This window comes from Tympanuchus pallidicinctus, unplaced genomic scaffold (assembly GCF_026119805.1).
Source record: "Tympanuchus pallidicinctus isolate F22 unplaced genomic scaffold, pur_lepc_1.0 scaffold18, whole genome shotgun sequence".
NCBI classification, from domain to species: Eukaryota; Metazoa; Chordata; class Aves; order Galliformes; family Phasianidae; genus Tympanuchus; species Tympanuchus pallidicinctus.
This window is the reverse complement of record NW_026294699.1, coordinates 2,533,475-2,560,231: the sequence shown is the minus strand read 5'-3', so window position 1 is coordinate 2,560,231 and position 26,757 is coordinate 2,533,475. Positions and strand designations below refer to the sequence as shown.

General features: G+C 61.9%; 2 protein-coding genes across 7 annotated transcripts in view; one reads left to right on the top strand and one right to left on the bottom strand.

Annotated features, from left to right (window-relative positions):
- LOC128078944 (mitochondrial import inner membrane translocase subunit TIM16-like) overlaps nt 1-26,757 on the bottom strand; it is a 37,404-nt gene that overhangs the window by 6,199 nt on the left and 4,448 nt on the right. For 4 of the 5 annotated variants that reach the window (XM_052679696.1, XM_052679694.1, XM_052679693.1 and 1 more), the window contains exons 4-12: nt 25,922-25,992; nt 25,612-25,795; nt 24,880-24,956; nt 23,848-23,898; nt 16,747-16,833; nt 16,145-16,227; nt 916-970; nt 783-840; nt 558-703 (exon numbers count right to left, since the gene is read on the bottom strand). In XM_052679696.1, coding sequence (XP_052535656.1) covers nt 558-703; nt 783-840; nt 916-970; nt 16,145-16,227; nt 16,747-16,833; nt 23,848-23,898; nt 24,880-24,956; nt 25,612-25,708 — 654 coding nt within the window. In that variant the 5' untranslated portion in view covers nt 25,709-25,795; nt 25,922-25,992. Of the gene's footprint in view, nt 1-557; nt 704-782; nt 841-915; nt 971-16,144; nt 16,228-16,746; nt 16,834-17,239; nt 23,273-23,847; nt 23,899-24,879; nt 24,957-25,611; nt 25,796-25,921; nt 25,993-26,757 lie in introns of those variants that run through there. The other variant, XM_052679697.1, reaches the window with a different exon arrangement.
- On the top strand, nt 2,648-10,403 carry VASN (vasorin). Of its 2 annotated transcripts, none has more exons than XM_052679706.1 (2): nt 2,648-2,728; nt 7,432-10,403. In XM_052679706.1, the coding sequence occupies exon 2, from the start codon at nt 7,442-7,444 to the stop codon at nt 9,503-9,505; it is 2,064 nt and encodes a 687-aa protein (XP_052535666.1). In that variant the 5' UTR covers nt 2,648-2,728; nt 7,432-7,441; the 3' UTR covers nt 9,506-10,403. The 2 variants fall into 2 exon arrangements, with proteins under 2 accessions (XP_052535666.1, XP_052535667.1); XM_052679707.1 differs by lacking the exon at nt 2,648-2,728 and adding an exon at nt 6,919-7,070 and having other exon boundaries at nt 7,432-10,074.

Sequence of the window (26,757 nt, the reverse complement as noted above, 5' to 3'; positions counted from 1 at the left end):
CCTTAGCCTGGAAACCTGAGTCTCCCCTTATCCCCACCACACCTGGCTGCTCTCCATTCCCCAGCAAGTGAATGGTGAGGTAGTACCCATGAGATCGCACCAGGCACCCCACCATTGTGCCACCCATGGGGTGAGGGCAAGGGGATGAGTTGGGGGCTCCAGAGTGAGTGGTGGCTGTCTCCATTTCCCCAGGGGCTGAGCCCTGCCTGTGGCAGTGTCCCTGTGGGGGCAGAGCCCTGGTCCACCCCAGCCCGTGGCCGCCCTGCAGCAGTGCTTACGCTCTGTTTCTTTTTTTAAACGTGGGTTTTTCCATAATAGTGTCTGTTTACTGAAAAGGGCATTTTCTTAAGCTGCCACCCTGGTGTTTTTTTTCTGTCATTCAGAAAAATGTTTCAGGGGAATGATGCCAGTGGAAGGAAAAACCTGAGCACACTGGGAGCACCTTTGCCCTGCATGCTGTGGTGAGTGACAGGGAAAGCACCAGGGCATGAGGACGTGGGGTCACAGGGACCAAGCTTGGAGCTGAGGCTCTGTCTGATGGCCCCACACGCGCTCACCTTGCGAGGCACAATGTAGCTGACAGGGACAAGGAAGGTGTCGGTGAGCTGCAGGACGCGGAGCACCTCGCACGCCATGACATCCAGGGCCAGGCGGGGAATGGTGGCCAGGCCCCGTGTGTGTCCCTCCATCAGGCACTGAGTGACTGCGGACAGGCAGGACAGCCTTGGGGTGGGGCAGGAGTGGGGGTCGAAGCACCCCAGTGTAGGATGCGTTCTGTTTACCTTGGGTGAGGGCAGGCTGAGCCGATGCCGCCTCCAAGCAGTACAGGAGGCTTTCTCCCTGGCACAGATGAGGATTGCAGTGTAAGCAGGATGTAGGATCACACTGCTGCGTCCCGCCGCCCCGGCTCCTTACCTTCCCCGCCAGCACCAGCAGCCCCGTGTCGGCGTCATACAGCGGGATCACGGCCCTACAAGGAAAGGAAGGTGCTGAGCACTGCGGGATGGGGCTCAGCATCTGCCCTGGCATGTGGCAGCACCCCGATAAAGGCAGGGCTGGATCCTGCCCTCTTGACCTGTTCCCCCATGGCACCCCAAGCCCAGTCCCATTTTCCTGGTGGTGCCAGCAAAGTACTGGGCAGGGTCCAACCGTGGCCATGGCAGCAGGGAGTGCTGGGTGCCCCGGGTCTGGCACATGGGAACGGCCCTTGGCATCTCCCCCATTTACAGCTTCCCACGCTACAGCCCTGCCACGCTCAGCCCCACTGTGACAGCTTTATGGCAGCAAGACCTTGGCGGCAGCCCACAGTTCCTGAAGTGTACCAGTGTGTGGCACGGCACTGAGGGCACAGGGCATGCAGGTGCCACCATGGATGAGGGAACCCGGGGCCCACCCGGCCCTACAGGCACAGCTCTGGGCTGCCCTGGCCAGCTTGGCCAGGCTGGGGTGGGCACGGAGCCACGGGGTGCAGCCTGCACACCACACACCTCACTGGCACACGCTGCCCCACCAGTCCTGTGGTTGGGGCTGCCAGCTGGGCTGGCTGGCTGCAGTGTGCCTCATCCCTGTCCTTGTCCCTGTCCCACCCTGCACCCGGGGGATGCTTGGTGGCCGGAGGGGACATGGAGCACTGAACACCTTCCCTTCCTTCTCCACGATATGGGTGTGGAGGAGAAAAACTCCAGAGGCAACTTTCAGGAGAACAAAGGGACAATATATTACTTTCGGGTTGACATTTTTGTGGTTGTGCCGGCTGGGGGAAGGGAGCACGTGCGGTGCCGGGATTTTACACGGATCGACTTTGAGGAAACATAGCCAAACAAAGGCTGCTCGGCCCCGCAGCCCTGCAGCACGGCGGGTTCCATGGCAGGGACAGCGTGGGGCAGCAAGCTGACATCAGGGGAAGCCCCAGCCAGCATGGCGCAACCCCAGCCCGTGTCTGTTGGCACGACGTGGACAAACAATGCCGAGTGGCTGCGGCAGGCACGGGGATCGCTGTCGTCAGCCCTGCACTGCCACCACCACCAGGGGCAAAGGCTGGGACAAGGGCAGCTCCGCTGCTGGGACGTCTCGGGGTGGTGAACGTTATCCTGCAGTGCTCAGTGCAGCACTGCTGTCACATGGGCTTCGCCCTTCAACGACGCGCTCAGCCCCCGTCCCTACTGCACAACGGCAGTGTGCCCCAAAGCACTCTGATCCCTGGCCGGGCAGGTAACAGGGTAATGGGGTAGCATGGCACTAGGGGTGCTGGAGACACTGGAACACAGGAGGCTGGGATTCCCAGCGGCCATGGGGCGACTGGGTCCCATACTCGGGTGATGGGTCAGCTAGGGCATGCTGAACAGGGGTTGCTGGGACGCCCAGCCCTGATGCTGCAAGGCTGTCAGGGTCTGGAGGTGCTTGGGGCACACGGGTGCCGCACAGGGGGAGATGCCCGTACCCACACCGGTACCCGTACCCACACCCGGGGTGCCGGCGGGTCCCTGGGGTCCCCCCACACCGGGCCCCAGGTGCGCAGGAGGCGGAGCCTACTTGGAAGCCCCGCCCCGACCCTCGCCCCCTGGTCCTCACAGCCAATAGGAAGGCGGCGGGAGTGCTGGCCCCGCCCCCCAGCGCCAGACCACGCCCCTCGTCCTAAAAGCCGCCCCCCGGGCCCGGCGCCGCCAGAGAGGGGAGCGTCCGCCCGCCGCCATGGAGTGAGTGTCCGGCCCGGCCCCGCCCGGCCCCGGTGAGTGCCGCGACCACGGGCCGGGAGGGACCGGCAGTCTGTGCTCGGCTGTCCCTGCTGGGTCACAGCGTGACTCCGTCTTGGCTAGGGATGGAGTCTCGGCGGCAGCCCGGTGGCGTACGGGGACGAGGACGCTGGTGGCCGGTCCCCAGCACGGTGGCCTCGTGGGTCCCGTCCCACGGGCAGTCCCTGGTGCGTGTCCGGTGCTGCCTCATCGTGGGGAGGGGTGAGGTGCGGCGGGGGGGACTCCTGCTGCCCCAGGTGTCACTGCTGCTGACTGGGTGACAGTGACCCATCCTGCCAGCAGCCAGGCTCCAGGATACGTGTGGGACCCGGCGCGGTCCATCCATGCGTGCCAATCCCAACGCGGCAGCAGGGCTCGCTGCTCGGGAGACAGCAAGCAGGGAGCCGCTAGCGTCCGATAGGGAAGCGTGCCAGCAGGGCCGCCGGCCACGGGGATGCCCCACCGGCTTCCTGCTGCGCCTGCTGGGGTGACCCCGGAGCTGCCACCCTGCCGGCCGTGACAGGGGCTGAGCATCCCTCACTCCTCCCTTGTGCCCGCCGAGCCGCCAGCAGCACCCGGGCATCCCAGCGGGCGACGCTGCGGTGACAGCACCGAGCAGAAGCGCGTCCCCGTCCTCGAGTGAGCCTGTCCCGTCCTGGTGGCGGCGGCCTGGCCTGACCGAGGACCGGGTGCTGCCCACACGGCGCTGGGCCGTGCCGCCGTGACGAATGACACTAATTACTATTTTTCCTCGCACCACGCCAAGCCCGGTGGCCCAGCCGGGTCGCCCTGACGCAACGCTGCCTGCCCGGCTGGCTCCGCCACCCGACGGGACGCGGCGGGAGGAAGCGCTCGGGGACAGCACGGCCACAGTCAGGCCGCAGGAATCCGCGCGTGGCAGCGGGGCGGCACCGCCGGCTCCGGGCGAAGCGGCTCTGCTGGTTTTTCCCCTTCCCGGCACCTGAGAGCGTGGCCGGGTCACCGGGGCAGGAGCGGGCCGAGGGGCTGGCGCGGGGGGAGGCAATAAGCAGGCCTGCATTCCTCCCTGGCTGCTGCGGAAACTTTAATTAAATAGGGAGGGAGCGCGGGAGGAGGTGGGAGCTGCGGCGGAGGGCGACTGGAAGGGAAAAGGAGGACTGGGGGCTGGTCGTGCAGCTCCGCTGGGCACGGGGAGGGGGCGCGCACTTACACGGGTGTGTTGGGGGCGTCAGGGAGGGCCCCGCGATGCTGGGCTCGGAGCCGGGGAAGGCCCCGCATTCCTGTGCGCGGGGCCCGGGGCGGCGGTGGGGATGGAGCTGTGTGTGCCGGTGCCCACCGGGCTGGCTGCGTGCCGGCAACAACGGCGGCTTTGTTCTGCACGGGGAGCCGAGTGGACATGGGGCCTCACTCACCGGGCTGGGGGGACAGGAGGGGTGTCCTGGCTGTGCTGGGTTCAGGAATCCACTGTGATGTAGGGTGCGATGAGAGCTTGTGGGACTGCGCAGTCCCCTCCGGCTCTTAAGGCCCAGTCCTGGGGTTCAGGGCACCCTGCGCTCGCCACCCTCTGAGCCAGTTGGGCACAGACCCAGGTGAGCGCACAGCCCTGCAGGCACTGCTGGTACCAGGGATGCTCACCCAGTGGCAGGGCCACCATTAGTTTCCTTGTGGCAGTGTGGAGCTCCAACTGCCCCCTCCTGCCCAGGTGTCACCCTGCAGCTTAGGGCTGGGGACACACTACTGTCACCACAGCAGCCGGCGCTGCCACCTACCCTGTGCTGTGCCTGGCTGGCATCGGGCTCTCCCTTGGGCACAGAAAGGGGTGCCATGTCCCCGTGTGCACCAAGTGGACACCCAGCTGCTCAACCCAGAGAATGGGAATAGTGCTCCCACTCCCTCAGGCTGGCAGGGAAAGGCTGTGCAAGAGGGGGAGGCTGAGCCTGGATCCTCCTGCAGCCGGAAAATATGAATAATTCGGCAAGTATCTGCGGTGCAGGCCTGGGGAGCTCAGCCAAGGAGCAGCGGGCCGCTGCCAGGGCAAGATGGCCAAGCACCTCTGGGAGAACCACTTCTCCCCGGTGCGGCCGTGCTGCCCCTGCCAAGCTGCCAGGCTCCAGGCTGGGCTCACCTCTTGGCCCCACGTGCCCATTAAGGGGCTGGGCAGCGTGCTGGTGTGTGCCGCAGCAGCACGATGGTGCTGGCAGAGCGGTGGCAGAGGTGTGGAGCCACAGGTGGAGCGCGTGGTGCCCGACCGGCAAGGCAGGATGCTCGGCCGCGGTCACGACCCAGCCCAACCTGCTCGGGGCCAGTGAGCGGAGCCTGGCAGCTGGGGAGGAAATGCCAGCATAATTAAAGGGCTGAGAGGCTCAGAGTCAGCAGCTGGTTGCAGCACGGACACGTCAGCGAAACCCGACCCTGGCATTGCAAAACCAGGTCCCAACCCAGGGCCTGTGCCCCGCCGGCACCATGCTGCCCACCCCGGCAGGCAGTGCCCTGCACCGTGCTGCCCTCGAGGCTTTGGCTATCCCAGCGTGCCTGCTGTCCCCGCTCAGCTGCCCCATGTCCAAGCTGAGGGTTGGTGCTGTCACCTCCATCCTCCAGCTCAGTGCTTAATGCCAGCAGTGTCCCCCAGCCACTCGAGGCTGCATGATGCTCTTGTGGCACAGCCTGACCACCATGGCTACGGCTCGCTGGGTACCCTGCCCCAGGGTCAGCCACGCATGGGGTGTGGGCTGGGGGCTCAGTGACCCGTGACCGCATGGCCACAGAGCGGCTCCTCCCAGTGCTGGTGTCCCTGGGCCAAGTGACTCAGGCGGCTGTGGTGACCCTGCCCAGCGGCGCGGGCGCACCCCACCCTTGGGCGCACCCCAGGCCCACAGCCTCCTCCTTAACCCTGTCCTGCTGCAGGCGAGCGCGGTGATCCAGGGGGATTTGGGGTGTGGTGTTGCCCCTTGCAACAACTGGGGCTCAGCACAGCCTGGCTGAGGCCCCCCGTGGCGGGGCATGGGGCGGCCAGCAGCACGTGCTGCTGTGCTACCCGGTAGCCCCCCGCGCACAGCGGGGCCCCAGTGAGTTGCAGGGTTTTATTTGCCTGCAGTTATTAACGACTTTCAGCAGCCCGGCAGGAGGGGAGGAAGTGATTGGTGCGCTGGGAAGGGGCTGCTAGGGCCATGCACCCTGCGGAGCCCCCCCTCTGTCACCCCATGTGCCCTGCCATGGGGTGATGAAGGAGGCAGGGCCCTGCCCCTCCTGCCCTCAGCCCTGCATCTCACCCCTTGCCTGCACTAATTAGGGCTGTCATTAAAAGGGCTGAAAGACAGGGCTGAGAGACGAGCCGTGTCCTGAGCAAGGACATCAGCCAGGATGTCTGTCCCTGGGACATGGGCACAGAGGAGCTGGAGCAAGGCTTGTTCCAGCCCTGCTCACACCAGGAGCATCCTCTCGTCGGTCTCCTCTGTCCCCAGTCAGTCAGTGCCAGAAGGATGGGGATTGCAGCCCAGGGACTCTGTGACCCAACGAGGCTGGTGCTGTGCCAGAATCTTGGGATGCAACAGAGGAAGCTTTTTGGGATGCAAAGTCGCCACATACAGCCAGGGATTTGGGAGACAAGAGCACTGGAGGTCTGCCAAGGGCTGAGCCCACTGCAGGGTCACAGCTTGGCCCAGGGCCCTTGGAGCAGGACAGGGCTGGGCAAGGTCTCTCCATGGCCCATCAGCAGTGCTGCAATCCCCAAACTGTCAGATCCCACTCTGCTTCTTTGCAGCCGTGTCCCTGAGCCCCAAGCCACCCTGCTGGGTCAGGGACAATAGCTGCTTTGTCCTCACACCAGCAGCATTTCATTGGCCCGGGTCACCTCACGCCGGTGCCACTGCCACCACCAGCTCCTGTGCTTCCCTGGTGTAGGTGAAACCTCCAGCTCTGGTTGCTGTAAACAGCATCACCATCTGAGTACCTCAGAGTACCGACAAACTCCCCAAAACGCTGTCTTGGGTTTCAGCCTCGTGCTGGGGGCCACACACCCAACCCATACGGGCCACCTCACAGCTCTTATGGGGTGAAGCAATGGCAGGGGCAGAATCCTATGGTGTGGGGTCCCGGGGGGCTCAGGCGGGTGGCTGCTGCACGGACGGCACAAGGAAAGGGTTAAGTCCTGCTCGGCTGCGGGAAGCAGGGCTGGCTCCCACCCCCTTCGCTGGCGGAGGCCGAGCCGGGTGCGTCTGCTGGGATGGAGGCGGCGCGTCCCACATGTTTGGTTTGCACCCTGCCGAGAGCAGCCGGGAAAGGAGGGGCCCTTTCCCTGCCGCCTGCCATGCGGGTCGTGTTGCCCCACGAGCCACGACACCACGCACGGAGGAGCTGGGGGTGCGTGGCTCTAAATCCAGGGGATGTGGGGAGGGGGACAGCGGAGCGCTTAGCAGCCCGTGCACTGCTTTGTGCATGGGGCAGAGCAGCAGCAGAGGCCTTCAGGCTCTGCCATGGTCACTTTGGGGCTGGGGTGTCCCAAGCAGGGAAGGAAGGGAGGTGGGCAGCCAGTGGTGGCAGGGCTGAGCGCAGCTGTCTCTGCCCCACCAGGAGCCAGGTCAGGGGTTCCCACACCAGCCTGGCCTGGGAGCAGTTTGGAGCCAGCCCCTTCCTGAGCGCTGCCCAAAATGCTGTGTGCTTTGTGTGTGAAGCCATGCGTGCCTGGGCGACGGTATCCTCATGCAAACCTCTCTCCCCACAGAGCTGACACCATGAACCAGCTAGTCCTTTGCACGCTGCTGCTGCTGCTGCTGTTGCTCCCTGGGCAGCCGGCACGGGCATGTCCTACAGGCTGCCAGTGCCAGGACCCCACGACCATCCTGTGTGCGGCCAGGCGGGGCCACACTGTGCCACGAGGGCTGCCCCCCAGCACCCTCTCCCTCTATGTCTTTGAGAATGGTATCACGATGCTCAGCGAGGACAGCTTTGCAGGGCTGCCTGCCCTGCAGCTCTTGGACCTCTCACAAAACAAGATCACTAGCATCCAGAAAAACATCTTCCAGCCCCTAACAGAGCTCGTCAACTTGGACCTGTCCTCCAACCAGCTGCAGGAGATCACCAACGAGACCTTCCATGGGCTGCGGCTGCTGGAGCGGCTCTACCTGCAGAAGAACAGGATCCAGCACATCCACGCCACCGCGTTTGACACGCTGGAGAATCTCCTGGAGCTGAAGCTGCAGAACAACCAGCTCCGGGCCGTGCCTCCGCTGGACCTGCCCAACCTCCTCCTGCTGGACATCAGCTGGAACAAGATCCCCACCATCGCGCCTGGCACCCTCCGTGCCATAAACATCGAGTCCCTGAAGATCGCAGGGCTGGGTCTGACGAGCTTGGACGAGGAGCTCTTCCAGCCCCAGAACAACGTGCACGAGCTGGATGTCTCTGACAACCTGCTGGAGCGCGTGCCGGTGGTACTGCGGCGCCTGGGCAGCCTCACCAAGCTCAGCCTGGCGGGCAACGCGCACATCTCCCAGCTGCCACCTGAGGATTTCCGTGGCCTTCACAACCTGCAGGAGCTGGACATCAGCAACCTCAACATCAACACCATCCCTCGGGACTTCTCCAGGTTCTTCCCGAGGCTCCGTGCCATGACAGCTTCCGGAAACCCCTTCAACTGCATCTGCCAGATGAGCTGGCTCGTGCAGTGGGTGAACGCCAGCGGTGTGCTCCTCCGGCGGCCCGAGGAGACACGCTGCCACTTCCCCCCGAAAAACTCAGGGAAGCTCCTCCACCACCTGCAGTACGCCGACTTTGGCTGCCCCACCACCACCACCACCACTGCTGCCACCACCTCCCCTCCACGCACCACTGCGCCGCGACCGCCTGTGCCCATTCCCACCGGCAGCCGCCCGACGCCGGAGCCCAGCACCACCACCGCCACCCCGCAGCCCCGCGCCGTCCCCTTCAGCTCCACTCCGGTGCCCTTCAGCCTCACCCCAGCTGCCAGCAGCCCCCCGCCGCAGCTGTGCCCCCCACGCACGTGTTTGAATGGTGGCACCTGCCAGCTGGGTGCCCACGGTCACCTGTGGTGCCTGTGCCCACCAGGCTTTGCTGGGGCATTCTGTGAGGAGGAAGAAGAAGAGGAGGAAGAAGAGGAGGCGGCGGCGAGGGGCACAACGCTGTCCCCAGCCACACCAGCAGCACCTCCGAGCCGGAAGATAAGCATCACACAGGTGAGCAGCACCTCACTGCGGGTGGACCTGCAGAACTACTTCCAGTCCAGAGCCCAGCTGAAGGGCATCCGGCTGAGCTACCGCAACCTCTCTGGGCCGGAGAAGCGCCCTGTGATGCTCCGCTTGCCGGCTTCTCTCTCGGAGTACACAGTGCGGGCACTGAAACCCAACTGCACCTACCGCGTGTGTGTGGGGCCGCTGGGGGAAAAGGGCTCCAGGGAGGAGTTCTGCGTGGAGGCGCACACCTTGCCGGCGAGCCACCAGCAGCACTCACCTGTCACCCAGAGCAAGGACAACAACCTGGCCCTGATGATCGTCCCCGCGCTGGCCGCCGTGCTGCTGCTGGTGGTGGTGGTGACCGCAGTCACTTACTATCGCCGGCACCGCCGGGCCAAGGAGCACGCAGGGGGCGGGGTGGAGGCCGGCCCGCTGGAGCTGGAGGGTGTGAAGGCGTGCCTAGAGAACGGCGAGAGGGGCGGGCACAGCTGCCGGGGGCCTGAGAATGCGGTGCTGGCGGGTGGCCCCGAATGCGAGGTGCCGCTGATGCAGGCGCACTACCCCAGCAACAACAACGGTGCGGCACTGAAGCCCTCCTACTTCTGAGCCGGGAGCGCGGCGTGGCACCTCCAGGCCGAGGAACGGCGGGGAGTTAAATGAGCCGAGGCAGAGCCCAAACCCGTAACGTGCAATTCTGAGGGGCTTACACACGTGGGGAGCAGTCACCGATTGCACCGCTCGGCCTAAGCGCCTTGATTCCCGTGACCCGACGCAGAACGCGGGCAGCGAAGGTTTTGGTTTTTAACTCGGGTTTGGGTCGGCCTTCTTGTTTTAGCGAGTGCTAGGAAGGAAGACAGAAGGAGGACGGCGGTGACTCGGCTGAGGGGCGGCGATGTGCTGGCAACAGGGGCCCCTCAGCGGAGCGTGGCCGCGGTCCCCACTCCCTGGAGCTGATGTGAGCGGCGTGGCCCGGCTGAGGAGCTGTGCACCTCAGCACTGCCGGGCTGAAGGACGCGCCGCGCGGGCGCACGGGGAACCAGAGCTTTACAAACTCAGAGAGAATATTTATACGCGGTTATTTCCCATTTCTTCTGGGAAAACTTTTTCTAGTACAGGTTTTGTAAGGCAGACCAGAAGGATGTCATTTTGTAAAAAAAATAATAAAAGAATAACAACAACAACGAGAAATCCTGCCCAGAGTTGGCAAGGCGGGGGCTGCAGGACCCCCCAAAGACTGTGCAGCACGGCTTGCCCCAGGGCCGTGCCCGTGTCCCCGTGTCCCCTTGTCCCCTCCTTGCTGTCAGCAGATGACTCAGAGCACAGAGGGTGGTTTCCCCCATTCTGAGGAGGATCCCCCACGAATCCACCCCCCACTGCGAGTGCTAAGGAGGTGTCACCAAAACAGAGGCGGCGAGCTCCGAACGCGCCCCGGCCCTGCACATCATCCCGCCTGACTTCATCGCGTGCGCTGCCAGATGGCTGCGGGGCGGCGGACACACAGCCCGGCCCACCCCGATAACCTCCTGACGTCACCCTCCTCCTCACTGCAGGGCTGAGGGGCTGCGGGGGGCTCTGCTGGCGCTGAGCCTCCAGCCCTGATATGCCTGGGATGAGCGTGGCCAAGTGCAGCCTGCAGCATGGTTGCAGCCCGCAGCGCGGCCACTGCCCCCTGCCCAGAGGCTGCGACCACGGCCAGGGCTGGGGTAGCCACGTTGGCCCCACTCCTGTGTGTGAACCCCTGGCCACGCTCGTGTGCTGGCTGCGGCGGGGGCTTGGGGCCGGCACTCGGTTCCTGCTGCCAAGTGCTTTCTGTTCCAACCTCTGGTTTTAATCGTTTTCCAATCCTTTATCTTTCGGGCTGGAATTTTCCAGGTTGGGTCCCTGCCCACAGAGGTATGTTTTATTTGGAGAAAGTGAGCAAAGCAGGCTGAAATGCTGCCACGGCCGGCTGCCGAGAGGGCTGCGGAGCTGGGAACCCCTCCTCAGGTGAGCGCCCTGTAGCCCCCGCCTCGCTGGGCCCCCTGGGTGCACCCATAGGGCACGGCCCCGACCCGGCCTCGTGTGCTCTGGATGCAATTAGGGGCGTGGGGCGGCTGCGGGGCCGTCTGCACCCCCCCGGCTCCCAGGTGGGTTTCCGGCAGGGCTGGCTCCCATTAGGGCCGGCACAGCGGCGGCGGGGGCCCCTCTCCGGCGCGGGCGGGCAGGCGTGAGGGCCACGCTCGCCCGCTCAAAGGGCCCATTGTGGTTCTCTCCCCACAGATTTTTCAAATTAACATCCCAAATTCCTCTGAAAATTGCTGCTGTGTAAATATTTTCACTGCAAGCTTTGTATATTTTCCAGCCTTGCAAGGAGAGCAGAAAACTCCCTGGCGGAGCTCAAGCCCCGTGCCGGCGAGTGGTGGGTGCTCCCTGTGTCACCACTGTGGCCCCAGCCAGGACTGGCTATGGAGCCCCTTCCCTCTGTGCCCCTTTCTTTTCCCTTCCCATTATTCCTACGGGCTCCAGGACCCTGCTGGTTTGGCAGCTTTCAGCAGCTCTTAAGCACTGTGCTGGCACAGCGGTGCCACTTGGTCCCCATCCACCCGTGCCACAGCGTCATCGTGGTGGCATACAAGGATACTGCTGGCACATGGCACAGCTTTCATCTTGCACTTTGGGGTTTCATTCCACAACCCTTCTGCTGCCACCTCCCTGCTTCCTCAGCACATAGCTGCTGTACCAGGGTCCCCTGGGCACCATGCTGGGCACTGTGGCTGAGCACAGCCCTGGCATGTGGGAACACAGCAGCGGCAGCAAAGCATGCTGCGCTGTGGCACTTGGATCCCGATACTTGGCACACACTCCTGAACCCACATGACTGCAAGAGGTCAACTGCACCCAAAAAGTGCTGTTGCAGCCCCAAAATTGCCCTCACAACCCCAAATATGCAGCCTCAAAACCCCCGCAGTTCCCTACACTAAGTGCAGAGTCCCCCCGCCTTCTGCCAGCTCCACTGCAGCTCAGAGCAGATGAGCACGGCACATTGTGCGGCGCTGCTAATTCCTCCGAGCTGAATCAGCGCAGGGAATGGATTGCAAAACCCCCTGACATGAAACCAAAAAAAATCCCTTTTGCTGTTCAAGCCCACAGGGTGGTCATCGAGTGCCCTGGGGACAAAGCACTAAGGCTGGGGCTCAGCAGGCAGTGGGACACATCACGGTGTCCCCAACACCTGGCAGCTCATGCTGGATAGCCATGGCTGCAGAAGAGCCCTGGACACACGGCTTAGCAGGGCCACAGCAGGGGTGCCAGGGTCCCCAACCCCCTGCCCCAGAGTGAGGGATGTCCACAGGGAGCTGGAGGAGGGTGGCATGTGTGTCAGTGTCCTGCAGCCCCCGCGTATTGCGGTGAAGCCTTGGCTGCCAGGAGGAGCTTGTGGAAAGGCAGAAATATTGCCGGCTTCCTGGAAAGCTGACGAGGCCAGGGCTGGGGAGCGGCGGTCGCCCGCAGAGGCGGCTGTGGGCCAGCACGAGGCTGGGATGGGGCTGTGGCCCATCTGGGAGCGATTTCGGCAGTGACGGAGCTCACCACACTCCCGCCAGAGCAAGGCACAGGGCTATTTTTACACGGCGTGAAGAGCGGAGCCGGCTGCGGGGCCACACGGCGTTAACCCCTCCAAGCAGCAGCGGGGACACCTCCATCCCTCCCTGTGCCAGGCGCGGGCACCAGCAGCTGGCAGGAGAAGAGAGAAAAGCCTGGGGGTGAGGGTGGGGGTAAGCAGGTATGCTCCTGTTTTGGAGGTGGGTATGGGGACAGAGATTCATCCTGCTCAGGGCTCTGCCACTGAGGCATTGCTGATGGGGTGGGTGTTGTTGGAAAACCCCAAAATGCCCCGGAATCATAGGAAATGGCTGCTAGGTGCTGGGACAAGCCAGCACATACGGCCCAATGGCCACGTCAGGACAGGGGGAGGTCCTGCTGGAGCCACTGCATGGGGATTTGGAACGGAAATAACCCAACGGGGGATGTGTGCACCCTTAGGTTGAGTCCCATTGCAGCGGGGAGCCTTGAGAAGCTGAGGCTGTGGGGATCACATCCAAATGTGCATTAACAGTCCCATCACAGCCAATGAGTGGGGAAGTGACAGTGTGACACTGGAGGCGTGTGCCTTGGCATGCACAAAAGCTGGAGCCCTGCAGCTCGGAGATGCCGAGTGAGCAAATCCTCAGTCTGAGCTCTGGAAGGGTGATGGGCAGTGAACTGAGCCTGTCCGGGTCAGCATCCCTGGGGGGAACCACCCTACACATCTTGCAGCCAAACAAAGCTTGAGCTCTCTAAAACTGCCTTCCTTCCCTGCATGTGCCGCCCAGCCCTGAGGACTTCACTCCACGCAGGGCCCTGGTGCTTGGCCCTCCCAAAAACTGTCCCTGCTTTCATGGCACCTGTGCAGCACAATGGGAACGTGGTGGCACTGAGGGGTGTGAGGATAGGCACCGTACAGGGATGCCAAGCAGATGGGGCTCCTGGCAGACGCTCCTGTCTTTAGAACCCAGCTTCCAGCATTTTTGGGCTTTTGGGGACACTGTGCAGACCCGGTGGTGCAGCACAACAAGGCACCACTGTTCTCATTGCCGCCGCCGCGTGGAGATGGCACCAGGCTGTGGGCTGCTGCATCGGGTCTGGCCACTGACCCCGCAGCTGAGCCCGTAACCCAACCCCACCGGTGCTGGTTACAATTTAGGGCAACAATAACCTATTGAGGCCTATTCCTGCTGCTCCTTGATCTAATTAAAGAGGGCCAGAGGGAAGACAAAACCCGATTCAAAGGGAGCAACAGGCGGCATGCTGGGGATGGCGACATGGAGTGGGGCTGGGGCCACCCACGCCTCCTGCCACAGGGTTTGGGCTGTGCCAGGTGTTGCTGCCCCATGCTTTCACAGCAGGGTTTCTGCACTTGCACAGCTCTCACCCACACAGGTGAGATGGGCACCCCCAAAACACACTTAAAGATGTAGAAGAAAAACTGGGCTGCCCCTTCCCCAGTGATGTTGGGCAAGAACACAACTACCCATAGGGCTCAGTGGGGGCACGGCAGTGTGTCAGGGCTGGGCCTGCTGCAGCTGTTCTCTATCTGCTTTGGGGTGCTACTGGGTACGTGAGGCCACACAGGCGAGGGGCCCAAGGCATGCTGCATGCTCCCCTTCCTGCCATCCGGCGTCAGTAATGAATGGTATGAGCTTCCTGCCCGCCCACTGATTGCTTCCTCAATGAGCTGCTGTGCGCGGCGCAGCCTGCATGCTCAACACCGGGCAGCGCTGCTCGATAGCTGTGCGTGCCCGTGATGGAGAGCCAGGGCCCGGTGTGCCCGTGTACAAACTCCATCATGGGCAGCGGTAGGATGGAGACGGCGCAGCGGGGAAAAGATGGTAGCAACGAGCTGGGGGGCTGGCAGCTCTCAGATGGTGCCTGAGAGCAGCTCCTCCACACCCGGCCCCGAGGTGGCCGCATCCCCAGCTGCGGTGGGGATGGGCTGTGTGTCTGTACTACAAACACCTCCCTCTGCTCACTGCTCCCCAGAGCCAGGCCCCGTGCGCTCCCGGCCCCTCTTTGCCGCCGCCTTATCAGCACCGACTGCCATGCAGCTGCAGCCTCACGAAGCCACGGGCTGACACACCATGCGCTGCCTGCCAGCCACATTCCTGGCGGCCGATAAAGCCGGCAGCCAAAATAACTGCAGCCTGCGCAAACGGGACTGAGCGCGGCCCCATGTCTGGATCCAATTTAGATGGGCTGGCTCACCCCAGCTGAGTCCCTGTGTGCACAGGGGCCGAGCAGTGGTGGGCTTTGGGGTGATTCCTGCAGGCACTGCACAGCTGTGGGGTTGTGCATAAAGGACTCTGAAGCATCCCATTAGCCGTGTGCCACGTGCGTGGATCCCCTGGAGGAGGTTCACTCTGGGCACTAATGGCACACAGGGAGGTGGCTGCAGCCACAGCCCGGGAGCACCCTGCTAGCACTGGGGAGGGAGTGTTTTCCCCTGCAGCAGTCTCACTCTTTTAGAGGCACAGCCAGCTGAGGCTGCCTCTGCCTATTGTCCCAGTGTAACCAGCAAGCCCCGAGCCCTTGAAGCTTGCAGAAGATGAGCGATTCTTTGAAGCCTCCTGCTCTGCCACCTCTGGCTTCTCCCTGGCCACCATGCTAGGCTGACCTTCCCAGCAGGGACATGCCAGCACTTTCACACCACAGCAGCGAGCATTCCTCTCCCCTCCTGCAAGTCCCAATTGCTGTCTAGGGGCTGATTGACATCTCATGTGGGGACACAGTAGGGCAGCCAAGTGCTGCTTCTGCTGCCACAGCTCACTCAGCTCCTTGCCAGAGGCCATGTACCAGCACCCAGCTGCTCCAATCACCTAGCCTGCTCCATCACTCTGGCCTGTGATGGAGCCAGCTCTCTGTGCTGTGAAGGTCCCAGTGTCCCTGCTGCTTTGCCAGCGGCTCTGGGGAGAGCCAGAGGCTTCCAGCACAGCACAGCAAGGGTTCTGCCCCAAGCCTCCATCACTCTGGCGGGATGAAGACACTATCTTCTCCTCCACCTGCCCCTTTGAGTGGCTCCCATCTTCCTGTGTGCACCATGGCCAGCTTGCAGGGGTACATGGGAGCAATGAGGCCAGCCCGACGGGGCATTTGTCACCCTGATAGCCCCAGTGGTGCCACAAAGACAAAAGACATCATCATCACACCTTGAAAAGAAGCGCTGACCCCTTACAGCCCTGAGAGCCATTGTACCACTTCCCAAAGGGATGCCCTGAAGGCAGCCCTTGTCACTGGGCAGCCCTGAGCTGCTGCACAAAGTGTCTAGCCCATCACAAGCAAAGGGCGGGGGCCAAGCTGTGCCAAAGGAGTTCACCCGCATGCAGTACAGTGTCAGAGTCCTGGCTGTTCTCAAGCAACATATGCCACCCACAAAACACGCAGTCACTGCCAGCACTGCTGTTGCCTGTCACAGTGCTGCTGAGGACACAGACGTACTGCCCCTGATACTGCCATCTCTCACCCATCCCAAGTGATTGGTGCCAGGGACAGGGCCGTTCCATCCCCAGGCTGGCCCCTGGTTTTCTGGTTAAATGCTGCTGATGCCAGGGGCCACTCACCAGCTCCTGTTGTGCTCACTGCAGGTCCCCAAGCACTGGAGTGCATCCCCGCTCAGCACCGCTGTGCTGCTCCGCGTCCCCCCTCTGTCACCCCGCGTTAAGTCCCCATCCCTACCCAGATGAGGTATCCAGTGCCAAGGTGAAAGTCGCACCACTGAACTTCCGTGTGTCCCAGAGCTTCACCTCCCGCTCGCGCATCTGCAGGGACAAAGACATGGACTGCATCAGTGGCTGCTTGCCTCGCTCCACGTCCTTGCTTTCCTTTGCTTCCACGTGCTGCAGCACATGGCCAGCCTGCTCCTGCTACCAGGGGTGACACAGCTGAATGCACTCAGCACCTTGGGCTGCAGGTGCAGTGCAGGGCGGGCAGCAGAGGGGCTGTGGGTATGAGGGCCGGTGGCTGCTGTTAGCAGCTCCATGGCCGGGAGAGCCCAGCACGGCTCGACATGGCTGCAGCCAGGGTTCTACAAGGACAGGAGGTGGCTGGAAGCTCTGCTACCCATAGGGACAGAGAGGAGATTTCCTCCTTTCCCAAGCCTGCTCTTATTGAGGCAGGTCCCTCTAAAAGCCCCTGGGACTGCCCTTGCCTTGCAGCCATCATGCTGGATGGGAGCCCCATCCAGCGCTGCAGAGATCACAGGGAGGCCGTGCTGTGGCCTTGGCACAGGGTGGGAAATCCCGGCTGGCACAGAGCTGCCCTCCCAGCGAGGCCCGTACCTGGCTGAACCCCACGGAGATGAGGCAATCGCTGGCTCCCATCCAGAGCAGCCGGGAGTCCTTGTTGTTCTCATGTCCTGGGACGCTCTGCAAGGCACACAGCAGAACAGCCATCAGCACTGCCACTGCCCACACCGTGCAGGACCATGCTGTGTGCACAGTACAGCGTGACCGTGAGCAACTGCGGGGCTGAGTGAACGGGGCAGAGCTTCTCCCCACCAAGGGGTGCCCAGAGTGCCCGTGGAGTGGGGATGGCCTCCATGCTGGGACTGTCCCTGTGGGGTCATCTCGGTGATGTTGATATGGTCACTGGGGCGAGTGGAGAGTGGAAGCAGGGAATGTGAACGTGGTGGGATGGCTTCTGGATCCCACCACCACCCATGGCTCTTCCTGCACCAAATGTGGAGCCTGGGGTCAGCGTGCCAAAAAGCTGCTCCATGCTGGCAACAAGACACATGAGCACAGCCACTGCCAGGGTGTAAGAGGGACTTACTTCCCCAGTTGTATCCTGGGCTCTTCATCCGTGCCAAATCCCAGCTCAGGAGGCAGGTGCCCCACGTGTGTCCAGAGGCTACTGAGACACTGATGGTAAACTGAGCCCAGCAGCCCCTTTCCCCTTGTGTTGCTGAGAGGCCAGGACCCCCAGCGCACCCAGACTTCGCCCTGTCCTCTGCGGCACCATCCCCAGTCCCACTGCTGGGCCCTGGTGCAGCTCTGCTGAGGACAGGAGCAGAGGAGTTACAGTGCTGGCTCCCACGTGGTACCCAGATGGGCCCTGCGGTTCCGGTGTCCCAGCGGGACCTTGCAGCAATGCTTGCTGTGCGACACAGGAGGTGCTGGAACTCCCTCACTCTCACTTAACCAGCGCCAAGAAAACAGCCCAACCACCAATGCTTCCAGAGCCATCACGGAAAGGCAGAGCTGAGCTGAGTGCTGTACTTCCAGCACCACCACACAGCCCAGCACTCCTGACTCTGCTCCCTGCAAAGCATACCCAGGGTGGGACGCACGTGGGGATGGCATGTACACGCTCTCCTGGCACCTAGAGGAGCTGTGCCCCACAGAGGTGCTGTGCTTCTGGGAGAAGCCCTGCCAGGAGTCCCCTCAAGGCTCAGCAGGATGCCTGCCCTATAGAGGAGCTGCTGGGGCCCACAGCCAGGTTGGGAGAGGGCACAGGGTGCCAAGCACATCCCCTGCCAGGACAAACACAGCCACGCCAGCCAGCATGGCCCGTGAGGAGCCAAGCCAAGCCTGGTGCTCCCTGCAGCAGCAGCAAGATGTGGGGCAAGATCCAACGTATCTCCACTGGCATTGGAGACCTCCCTGGTGAAACAGACCCCCGATGTCATTCTCCTTTCCTGCTAGATCCTTCCCTCTGCATCCTGCATGGCTCCAGGACCAGCATCCCTTCAGCCCTGTCCCACTTTCAGGTTAAGCAGGTGATGTGTCCCCTGTGCAGTGTGAGGGCTGCGCCACTGCAGTGAGGACAAGGAGGGCCCCAATGTGGGGCAGTGAGGTAGATGGCTGGGGGCTGCTAGCCCTCCCCGCCAGCTCAGCACCTTGCTGCTAGACAGAAGGATAGAGCCAGTATCAGTGCTGAGAGGGGAAGGAAACCCTGGGAGCCAAGGCCAGGAGAGCTGGAAGCCCAACCCCAGCCAGGATTGTCGGCGAGGAGATTGCTTCTGCACCTGAGCCACACGGCTGTGGCAGCCAAAATTTGACAGCTGGAGATTTGAAAACCTCATGTGCCGGCTCTGCTGGCTCCCAGTCCTGTGGAGCAAGCAGCACCAGGGGAGCCAGAGATGTCAGCCCTGGTGGTACAGCTGGCAAAGGGCAGGGAATGCTCGGTGGCAGCGCCCCTCTGCAGCACACGTAGCTCAGCGGGAGCTGCGACACTCCTGTGAGCAACGTGGTGGAGCCACGGCTGGTCCCCAGCTGGGTGGGATGGGGCAGAGCATGCCAGAAAGCGCCTTCGGATCACTGTGCAGAAGAGACGGTGCTGGGACCCTCGCCCAGCCCAGCCCAGTGCCCTGGCGGGGCCTCGCTGCTCACAGCCCACGTTGCGCACGCTGCGGCGGGGAAACATGTTTTCTGCATTAGTTCCATCCCGGGCTGAGCAGTACGTATGTCAGCAAATATGCGGGAGGCTGGGGCCGGGGCGCTCCGGTTTCGGAGGTGGCTCAGACACCAGGCTGTGCAGATGTTGCCAGAGGTGAGCATGCAGGGCCAGATGGCGCGCGTGCCGCTCCACCTAGCGGCAGCCGGTCCCGGGGGGCCCCCAGGAACCCCCCACCTGTGTCCTGTGCAGGAGGCAGATGCCGAGGTCAGGAAGGGGTGGTGTGAGAGGGGTGCTGTGGTTGGGTGAGAGTCCCAGAGTGGACGTAGGTCCATGGGGCTGCCGGAAATGGGCAAGAACGCAGGTTTGGAGACAAACGATGATGGCAGTCTCATTGTGCACACACTGATCAGCTCATCCCCAACACCTTCCTGCTCCCCATCCTGCCCTGGCACTCACACCAAGTCCGTGGGGTCCCCAGCCCTGAAGAGCCCCAGGGACGCTGTGGGACACGGGGTGGCTGAGTGCTCCACACCATGGGGAGCATGCCTGGCGTGTCAGATGCAGCTGTTGGCAGCACAGCCACAGTGGGTCAGCGTGAGCTGGCAACAGCTGCCGGCAGATTTCGGCTCCTTGGCTGCCTAGGAGAGCCTGACACAAAGCAAAAGCTGCTTCTGCACGAGGGTGATCCCAGCCTCTGCCTGGAATATTTACCTTTGGCCAGGGGCTGGGGAGCCTAGGGCAGGGCTAAGCAGCAGGGGGAAGCCCCTGAGCTCCCTTGGTTTTGTCATGCCCACAGCTGGCAGACTGCAGGTATCCAAACCCTGTGGAGAAAAGGATGGGGAAAGCAATTGCTGCCACCAACAGGCACGAGCCCAGGGGGCAGAGGAAAGGCTTCCAGGGGAGCTGAGGGGGTTAACCATGGTGCATCCTCCCCGCAGAAGAATGCGATCTCCCCTCGCTGCCAAATCCCACTCACTCAAGAGGTGGCCAGGAGTGCAGAGCAGCCTCTGGCAGGCCGGCCCACGTCTGCAGAGCAGCTCCTCCAACAGAGGAACACAGGGAGGGGATAGCACAAGGCTGGAGGGGCTGCTTGCCCCCAAAAGGTGGCTTTGTGTTCAGAAGCTGCACTCCTCCTGAAGCAGAGAAAGGAGGTGCTGGAATTCAGCACAGCCAGCCTCTCTGAGCAGCCGCATACGAACTACTCTGCTCTGAGCCTCACGGCTCTGCTGAGCCTCACCAAACTACAGCTGCTGGGCATCCAAACGGGATGGCAGACAGAGCTTCTCTGCAGCAAAGCTCCAGCAGCCCTATGCCAGTCCTGATAGGGGAAGACTGGATTTAGTTTGTGGTTGCCACAGTGGAGAGGGACCAATGTGGCACCCTCTACCCTCTGGGCAGTAAGCTAGGAGGCTCCCATGACTCCCCAGCCCACATCAGCAAGCAGTAGCACAGTAAGGCTGTGACCCACCAACCCCACACGGCCTGTATGCCTGCAGGACAGACGGGCACCCAGCGTAGGGTGAGCTCTTTGGCCCACGTAGTGATGCTGGGACTCGGCCCGAATCCTCCTTGACTTCCCCATATCTGCAATACCAGCGGCATTCCTGCGAAGGATAGCCGAGGGGGAAGCAGAGCAGAGGAAATATAAACAATCCCGTGCAGTTACGCTGGGGAACAGAAGCATGAGAGCGCGGAGCGCGCAATGCTATAAATAGGCAGCCCAGAGCTTGGCCAACTTTTTCAAAGCTTCCCACGGTCTCCTTGGGAATGTGGGATGCTGCAGACCTTCCCTCTGCCCAGAGGAAGCTGCTGCTGAGGCTGGGAGTCAGGTACCCCCAGGGTGACCCCAGCGTGGGATACCACGCTGCTGGGGTGGGGAGGCAAGCAGAGAGCCTCCCACGTCCTGGTGCTCCTTCCCCTGCTGAGCGGTGCCCAGCTGGACCAGCAGCCAGGGACAGAACCACCGCCAAAGGAGGATCCAGGGCAAAGGTGTCACATCAGGGTCTGCGGGGTCCAAGTGGTGGGCACGGCTGGGTGGCTCCGGCCTGGACATCCACCTTGCCCTGGCACTGCCCTGCCTGTGTGGCCACGCTTGTGTGATGCAGAGCCAAGGCAATGGCTGGGGGAAGAAGGGCTACAGGGGAGCCGCAAGCAGAGGAGGGCACCCCCAGATCCCCACCTTTCCCCATGACACGGCCTGCAAGGCAGGGAAATAACCCTCTGTGAGGATGAACACACCCTGAATTGTCCCCAGCTGCCCTCAGCCCCGGTCACACAAGCATTGTGCTCCAAGGGAGCACTATAAAACGTGAGCACAGGCGTGCACTCGCCCGGCGCGCGCGGCCGTTCCCTCGCCCCCAGTTCTGCCAAAACAGCGTCGGGGGAAGTTTCTCGTGAGAACAAGCACAGTTCCTCTCCATCCCACACTGGCTGCGCTCAGCCGTGGCCCCGCAGCACGGCGTATCGATGGCGCCTGCCCCAGCCCCATAATGTGAGCCAGGTGCCGACCAGATGCACGCAGCCCTGCACATGCCATGCAAGAGCGGGGGTGGATGCGGGACCCCGCATGTGGGAGACAGGGCTCTGCTGCATCAAATCAGGATGCTGGGAAAGCAATCAAAGGAGACATCACCTCCAGCACTGCCAGTGCTGTAAGCCAGATGCCACTTGGTGCCATTCCAGTGACTCACCTGCAGTGCTGGTGCTCTTCTGGCACCCTGACCCCAGCCTGGCCCCATGATCCCAACACTGTCCACACTGCATGAAGGACCACAACTACTGCACAAGCAAACCCCAGGCTTGGTCTAAGCCATGCAGGAGTGCCTGGGGGCAGGATGCTTCATGTCTAGTTGCTACAGGTTGGCAAAAGCAGGAGGGGAGAAGCACCTAGCCCTGCCACAGCTGCAGCTGGGAGAGATGGGATGAAATCTTCCAACACAAAGGTCAAGGCAGGGAGGGAGACAGCAGTAATTATTACAGCAGTAATAAGCCCCGAACCCGTGGGAGGTGAGGGAAAGGGAGGAAAGAGCGGCCTTGGGAGAAGTCAAGACGGCGGATGGGACATGCAGGACCTCACAAAAGGACAACACCCAGATGGAGCAGTGCGGGAGGCACGATGCGACCAGCTGCAGCAAAGAGGTGACCGTGGGCCCCATAGGGCCAAGCAGCCACTGCCTGGGGCTCCTGGCCACTCCCAAGGACAGCTTGAGGTCCCAGGCGTGGCTGCAGAAGGCAGGCAGCCCACATGTCCTCTTCACCATCCCGTGGTCCCTGACATTGCGTGCACTGCACCCGCGAGACCCAAGAGTGACATCAGCCCCGCAGCAGCCACCCCTCCTCCCTGCTCCTGAGGCTCCACTTTTAGCTCCTTCTCTTCCTTTTCCTCTGCTCTAAAAAAGGAATGGTTTAATGAAGCAGGCTTGGCAAATTAAGAAAACCAGCCGGAGGAGCAGCTCTGTGCTGAGCTTTGCTTTGTTGGAAGCACGCTGCAGAGGGATGGAGCTGTGCTGGCAGTATTGCTGAGCCTGCGGCCACGACTGCAAGCAGAGCCGGCTAGAAACCCATCGCTCACCTCCTTCACCACAGCGAGAACCAGTGGGCCTCAAAGCTGGGTGCTGGTGAGGCACTGGCACCACTCAGTGGCCCTGACAGCCCTTGGTTTTGTAACCACGCTGCCCCCAGGGAGCAGGAGCCCTTCCAAGCATCCTGGCCCTCCAGCAACAGGGGGAAAAACACAAAACACAGGAGCGTTATCCCTCTTGGCTAAGCCAGCTCTCTGCAAACTTCCAAAGGATTTATAGCATTTTAAAGTTTTCCCCTTCAGCACAGTACTTCTCCAAGACTAAACATCTTCATCAATTCTCAGCCGGACGGGGTTATGGCTGCGGCGCTGCGCCTCGCGGCAGCAAAGGTGCATATTTCTCTTGGCAACCTCCAAGTGCCGGCAAGGGCTCAGCGCCGGCCCTGGCCTGGCTCAGGAGGCAGCGGAGGGAAGTGAGCTGCCTGCTTTGAACAGACACCATCATTCACACGTTATTTTTAATAGCTCAGCTAGACAGAGTCCACCCGCCCCAGGAGATTTGGCTGGAGCCCACGGAGCTCACAGCATCACAGAAACACCGTTATACAAAGCAACAGAACTGTCAGGGGAAGAACCAGGGGGCAGGGAGAGCAGGGGGGTGATGTGCAGTGAATCTGGGAGCAGAGGCTGGCTCCTCCCTGCAAGGTTGAGCAGCTCCCCGAGCCATTCGGAGGGCTGGGAGTGCTTCATCCTGGCTTGTTTGCATGTATAACTGCTGGATTTATGCTGAAATACTGTGTACTGCTGTATTTACAAAGGCTGCCTCAAGGCACCTCTCACACCTGCAGAGAGCACCTGCGGACATTGGAGGCTGTTGGTCTCCAGAGCCCAGGGGCAGGCACACGCTGGTGCCAGGAGCACACTGCAGCCATCCCATCCTGCTCTCTGCTGCTTCCTTCCCCTCCCAAAAGCCTCCCACCCCTTCTGCACGGGGAAACAGCGGCTGTCAGCAGCCAGAGCCCCGAAGCCACAGGAAGCCTCTAATAAGAGGCTGTTTAAACTTGATGTGGATGGCAAGACCCAAGTCATCTACTTATTTCCTAATCACTGTTATTTTGCTGAGCTGCACAAATCCAGCTGCCCAACCTCACCCTTGGCAGGATTTTATTCCCAAAAGCCTTTTGCTCAGCTCCAGCATGGCAGCACAAAGCTCAGGAGCCATTCTGGAGCCCTCATGCCTGAATGGTTTGGGACTGCTGCCTGCAGGGCAGGTAGGCAGCAGCGCCAAAGCCCCTTTGTTGTCCCTCCTGCCAAGTGAACTGAGGCAGTTCACCAGGTGGGTGAATGGGAGGGCAGGAGTTCCACGTGTCCACAGTGGGCTCCAGCAGACAGCCTCACTGCGAGCGGGGCCTCCTGCAACAATGTGAGCCCTGCTGGGGCTGGGTGGGTTGGCTCACTGCACACCCCAGGTGGACAGGGCTGCCTGCACCGTGCTGCACAGTGCAGCTAGGAGGGACAGTACCTGGGATGCAGCCGGGCTGGCTCGAGGGTCAAAGATCCGCAGTTTCTTGTCCTGTTGAGATAAAAAGAAAACAAAGAAGGGTTAAGGACCCTGGGGCCAGCAGGAGGTAATGCGGCATTATGCAGACAGCTGGAGGGAGCCTCCCGCTCCTGCCCCTCCCCCAAAGCCCACTCCTGTGGCTCACAGCATCCTGCAGGTCCTGCCCCACGGCTGGGCATGGGCACACCCCACGGCCTCACTGAGGCCATGACACCTTCAAAACTGCTCCAAAACACTCTCAAAACTGCTCTGTCTCCAGAGCAGAGCCAGGGTGGCTGGAATTGGACCTTTCAGCCCGATCCTCCCACATGCTCCCTAGCATCCCAAGGGCATCATAGAGAGCCTTTCCCTGCCTCAGCTCCTCAGCCAAGTGCCTCGGGAAGGGTTGGGTATGTCCTGGTGCTAGCCCTTTTCCACGGGCATTTTGCAGGGACAAAGGAGCACTGGGAGCCTGGTCTGTGTGCTTGACCTGCACACGCCTGGTCCCATCTCAGTACCATCTCCTTGCTTGGCATGCAAGCTCAGTCTGTATGCTCAGCTGGGCTTGCACAGTCAGTCCTTGCTTGGCCTCTACACACAGCCTGGGGCCTGCCTGTGCACTCAGCCTGCATGCAAGGCCTGCACATGCCCTGCATGCTGGCGCATCCAGCACCGTGCACAGCCGTTGAGCAGCAGGCGCCATCTAGTGCTGCCATCCCACCCACCAGCCCCAGTTCTGCCCTTTCTCCCCCAAATGGGGTCACCATTCCCACCCCACGTTCCTCGGGTGTCAAGCAGATTTATGGTCACCAGAGACATCCCGTGTAGGTGACAGGGTAGGTCAGCAAGTGCTTTGCCAACAGCCTGATCAGCATCTCGCTTAAGGCAGTCAGAGCCCAGCAGGTGGCAAAGGAAGAGGGAGAGGAGGAGGAGGACTGCCCACTCAGAAACACAGTGCACAGCAACGTCACCATGCACAGATGAGGTTCCCAGCCCCATGTGTGCTCCACTCACCTTGCAGGAGGTGCCGAGCAGGCGGCCGTCATGCTTCCAGGATATGCTCTGCAGCTGGTCCCCATGGGCCTCCAGTGCTGGGAGGGGAGAGAACGGTCAGAGCCTACCATGGGCTGGCACAGGTTCTGTCCTCTGATGTACAGAGCAGGCCCTTTCCTGCCACCCTCTGTCTGGCAATGCTTTCCTCGCAGCGGGAGCTCTGCTTGGCACCATACTGCCAAACCATGCTGGTTTTCCACCTGAACAATTTGTTTTTGCCAAAAGAAATCCTTCTGCTTGAGAAGAACGCCACAGTCAAAGCAGATTTCTCTTCCCCAGATGGACCTCATGTTTGTCACACAGATCACAAGGCCACCGCTGGTTTTCTAAATTCAAATCCTTTTAGTCCAAAACACAAACTAGGACAGTGCTGGCACACTGTGCCTGTGAGCCTTGCCCACATGCCCACCACCTCACACTGTCCAGAGAGCAGCACCCTTCATCCAGCCAGCCTCCTCTCACAACCCTTTCCACTGAACCTTCAAGACCCAGAGATCTCAGGACGCAACCCTCCATTACCGCAGAGCTTCTCAGGTGCAATGCTTTGGCCTTTCAGAAGGGCCCACAGCAGCCAGTGCAGACGTCAGGGCCTGCTGAGGGCACAGTGTGAGCGTCCCCACAGGACAGGAGACACCAGGCCAGGTTGGCTCAGGCACAGTTTCTCTGCTCCCACACCCATGGGGCTGTGCCTACCTGTCAGCGGCTGCTGCTGCCCCATGTCCCACACAGTGACCCGCTTCCCCACGCCACTGGTCAGGATGCCATCTGCCGTTGGGTGGAACTGCAGCATGTCCACTGGGCCCCCGCCAGGACCCAGCGTCAGCCCTGCACTGCTGGGCAGCTCCTGCCCTTCCTCAGGCAGGCGCCAAACCTTCACCTGCGGCACCAGAAAACACGGTCAGAGCCTGGAGGCCCATCCCATCTGAACCCATCTCCCCCCACCCTGCAGCAAGGCCCAGGGACAGGCTGGGGAAAGCCACATGGCGCTGCACCTAGCACTCACCGTTTCATCAGCAGAGCCCGTGGCCAGCAGGAGCGGGTCAAAGGGTGAGAAGTCAAAGTCTGTCACTGCATCTGGAAGGTGAGGAGAAGAGACTCAATCCCCAGGTCACATGCAGACAACTCTGGGCCCTTCCCATGTGCATGCAGACAGCCGGGACAGAGGCATTTCAGGGCAGCATGCTTTGCTGTGACCCCCCCACGCTGACCCTCAGGGCCTCACACTCCTCTGTCCCCACAGGCAGAGCACACCAAGCAACTCGCAGCTGCATTTCTCTATTTAAAACAGCTTTCATTTCACAGCAGGCACCCCCACGCCAAGCCCCCGGCAGTGCAGGGTGGTAGAAGTGCCAACGGTGCGAGGGCGCCCGCATCAGCCCCATGCACCCAGCAAACAAGGCTCCTTTGTCCCAGCCCTGTGCGGCGTCAGCAGAGCCCCCACAGGAGCAGTGCTGGCACCGCACTCTGCAGCCCCTCCAACGCGTTCAGCACCGGGTGAAAGTAGGTCACTGTGTACTTTTCCGCTTCCACGAGGCTGCTGAGATGCAGGCCCCGAAGGCACAAAATGAAAGGGATGTACTCTGGCTCCTGACTTATCTGCTATGTTTGCCCTGGGAGGAGAAGAAAATCCCTTCTCTGCTTTGAATGCAGAAGGGAGGCGTTTCCCAGGCATCATCAGCTTCAAAGGGCTTCTGCTGAAATCCCATTAAGGGCTGCGTGGCTCCACTGGCCCCTGGAGCGCTTCTCTAGGAGCACGGGCAGCTTGGTGGCACAGGGACACCCGCCAGACAGGGCAGAGATGGAGCTGGGCAAACAGCTTCAGGAGGGCAACGAGCCCAG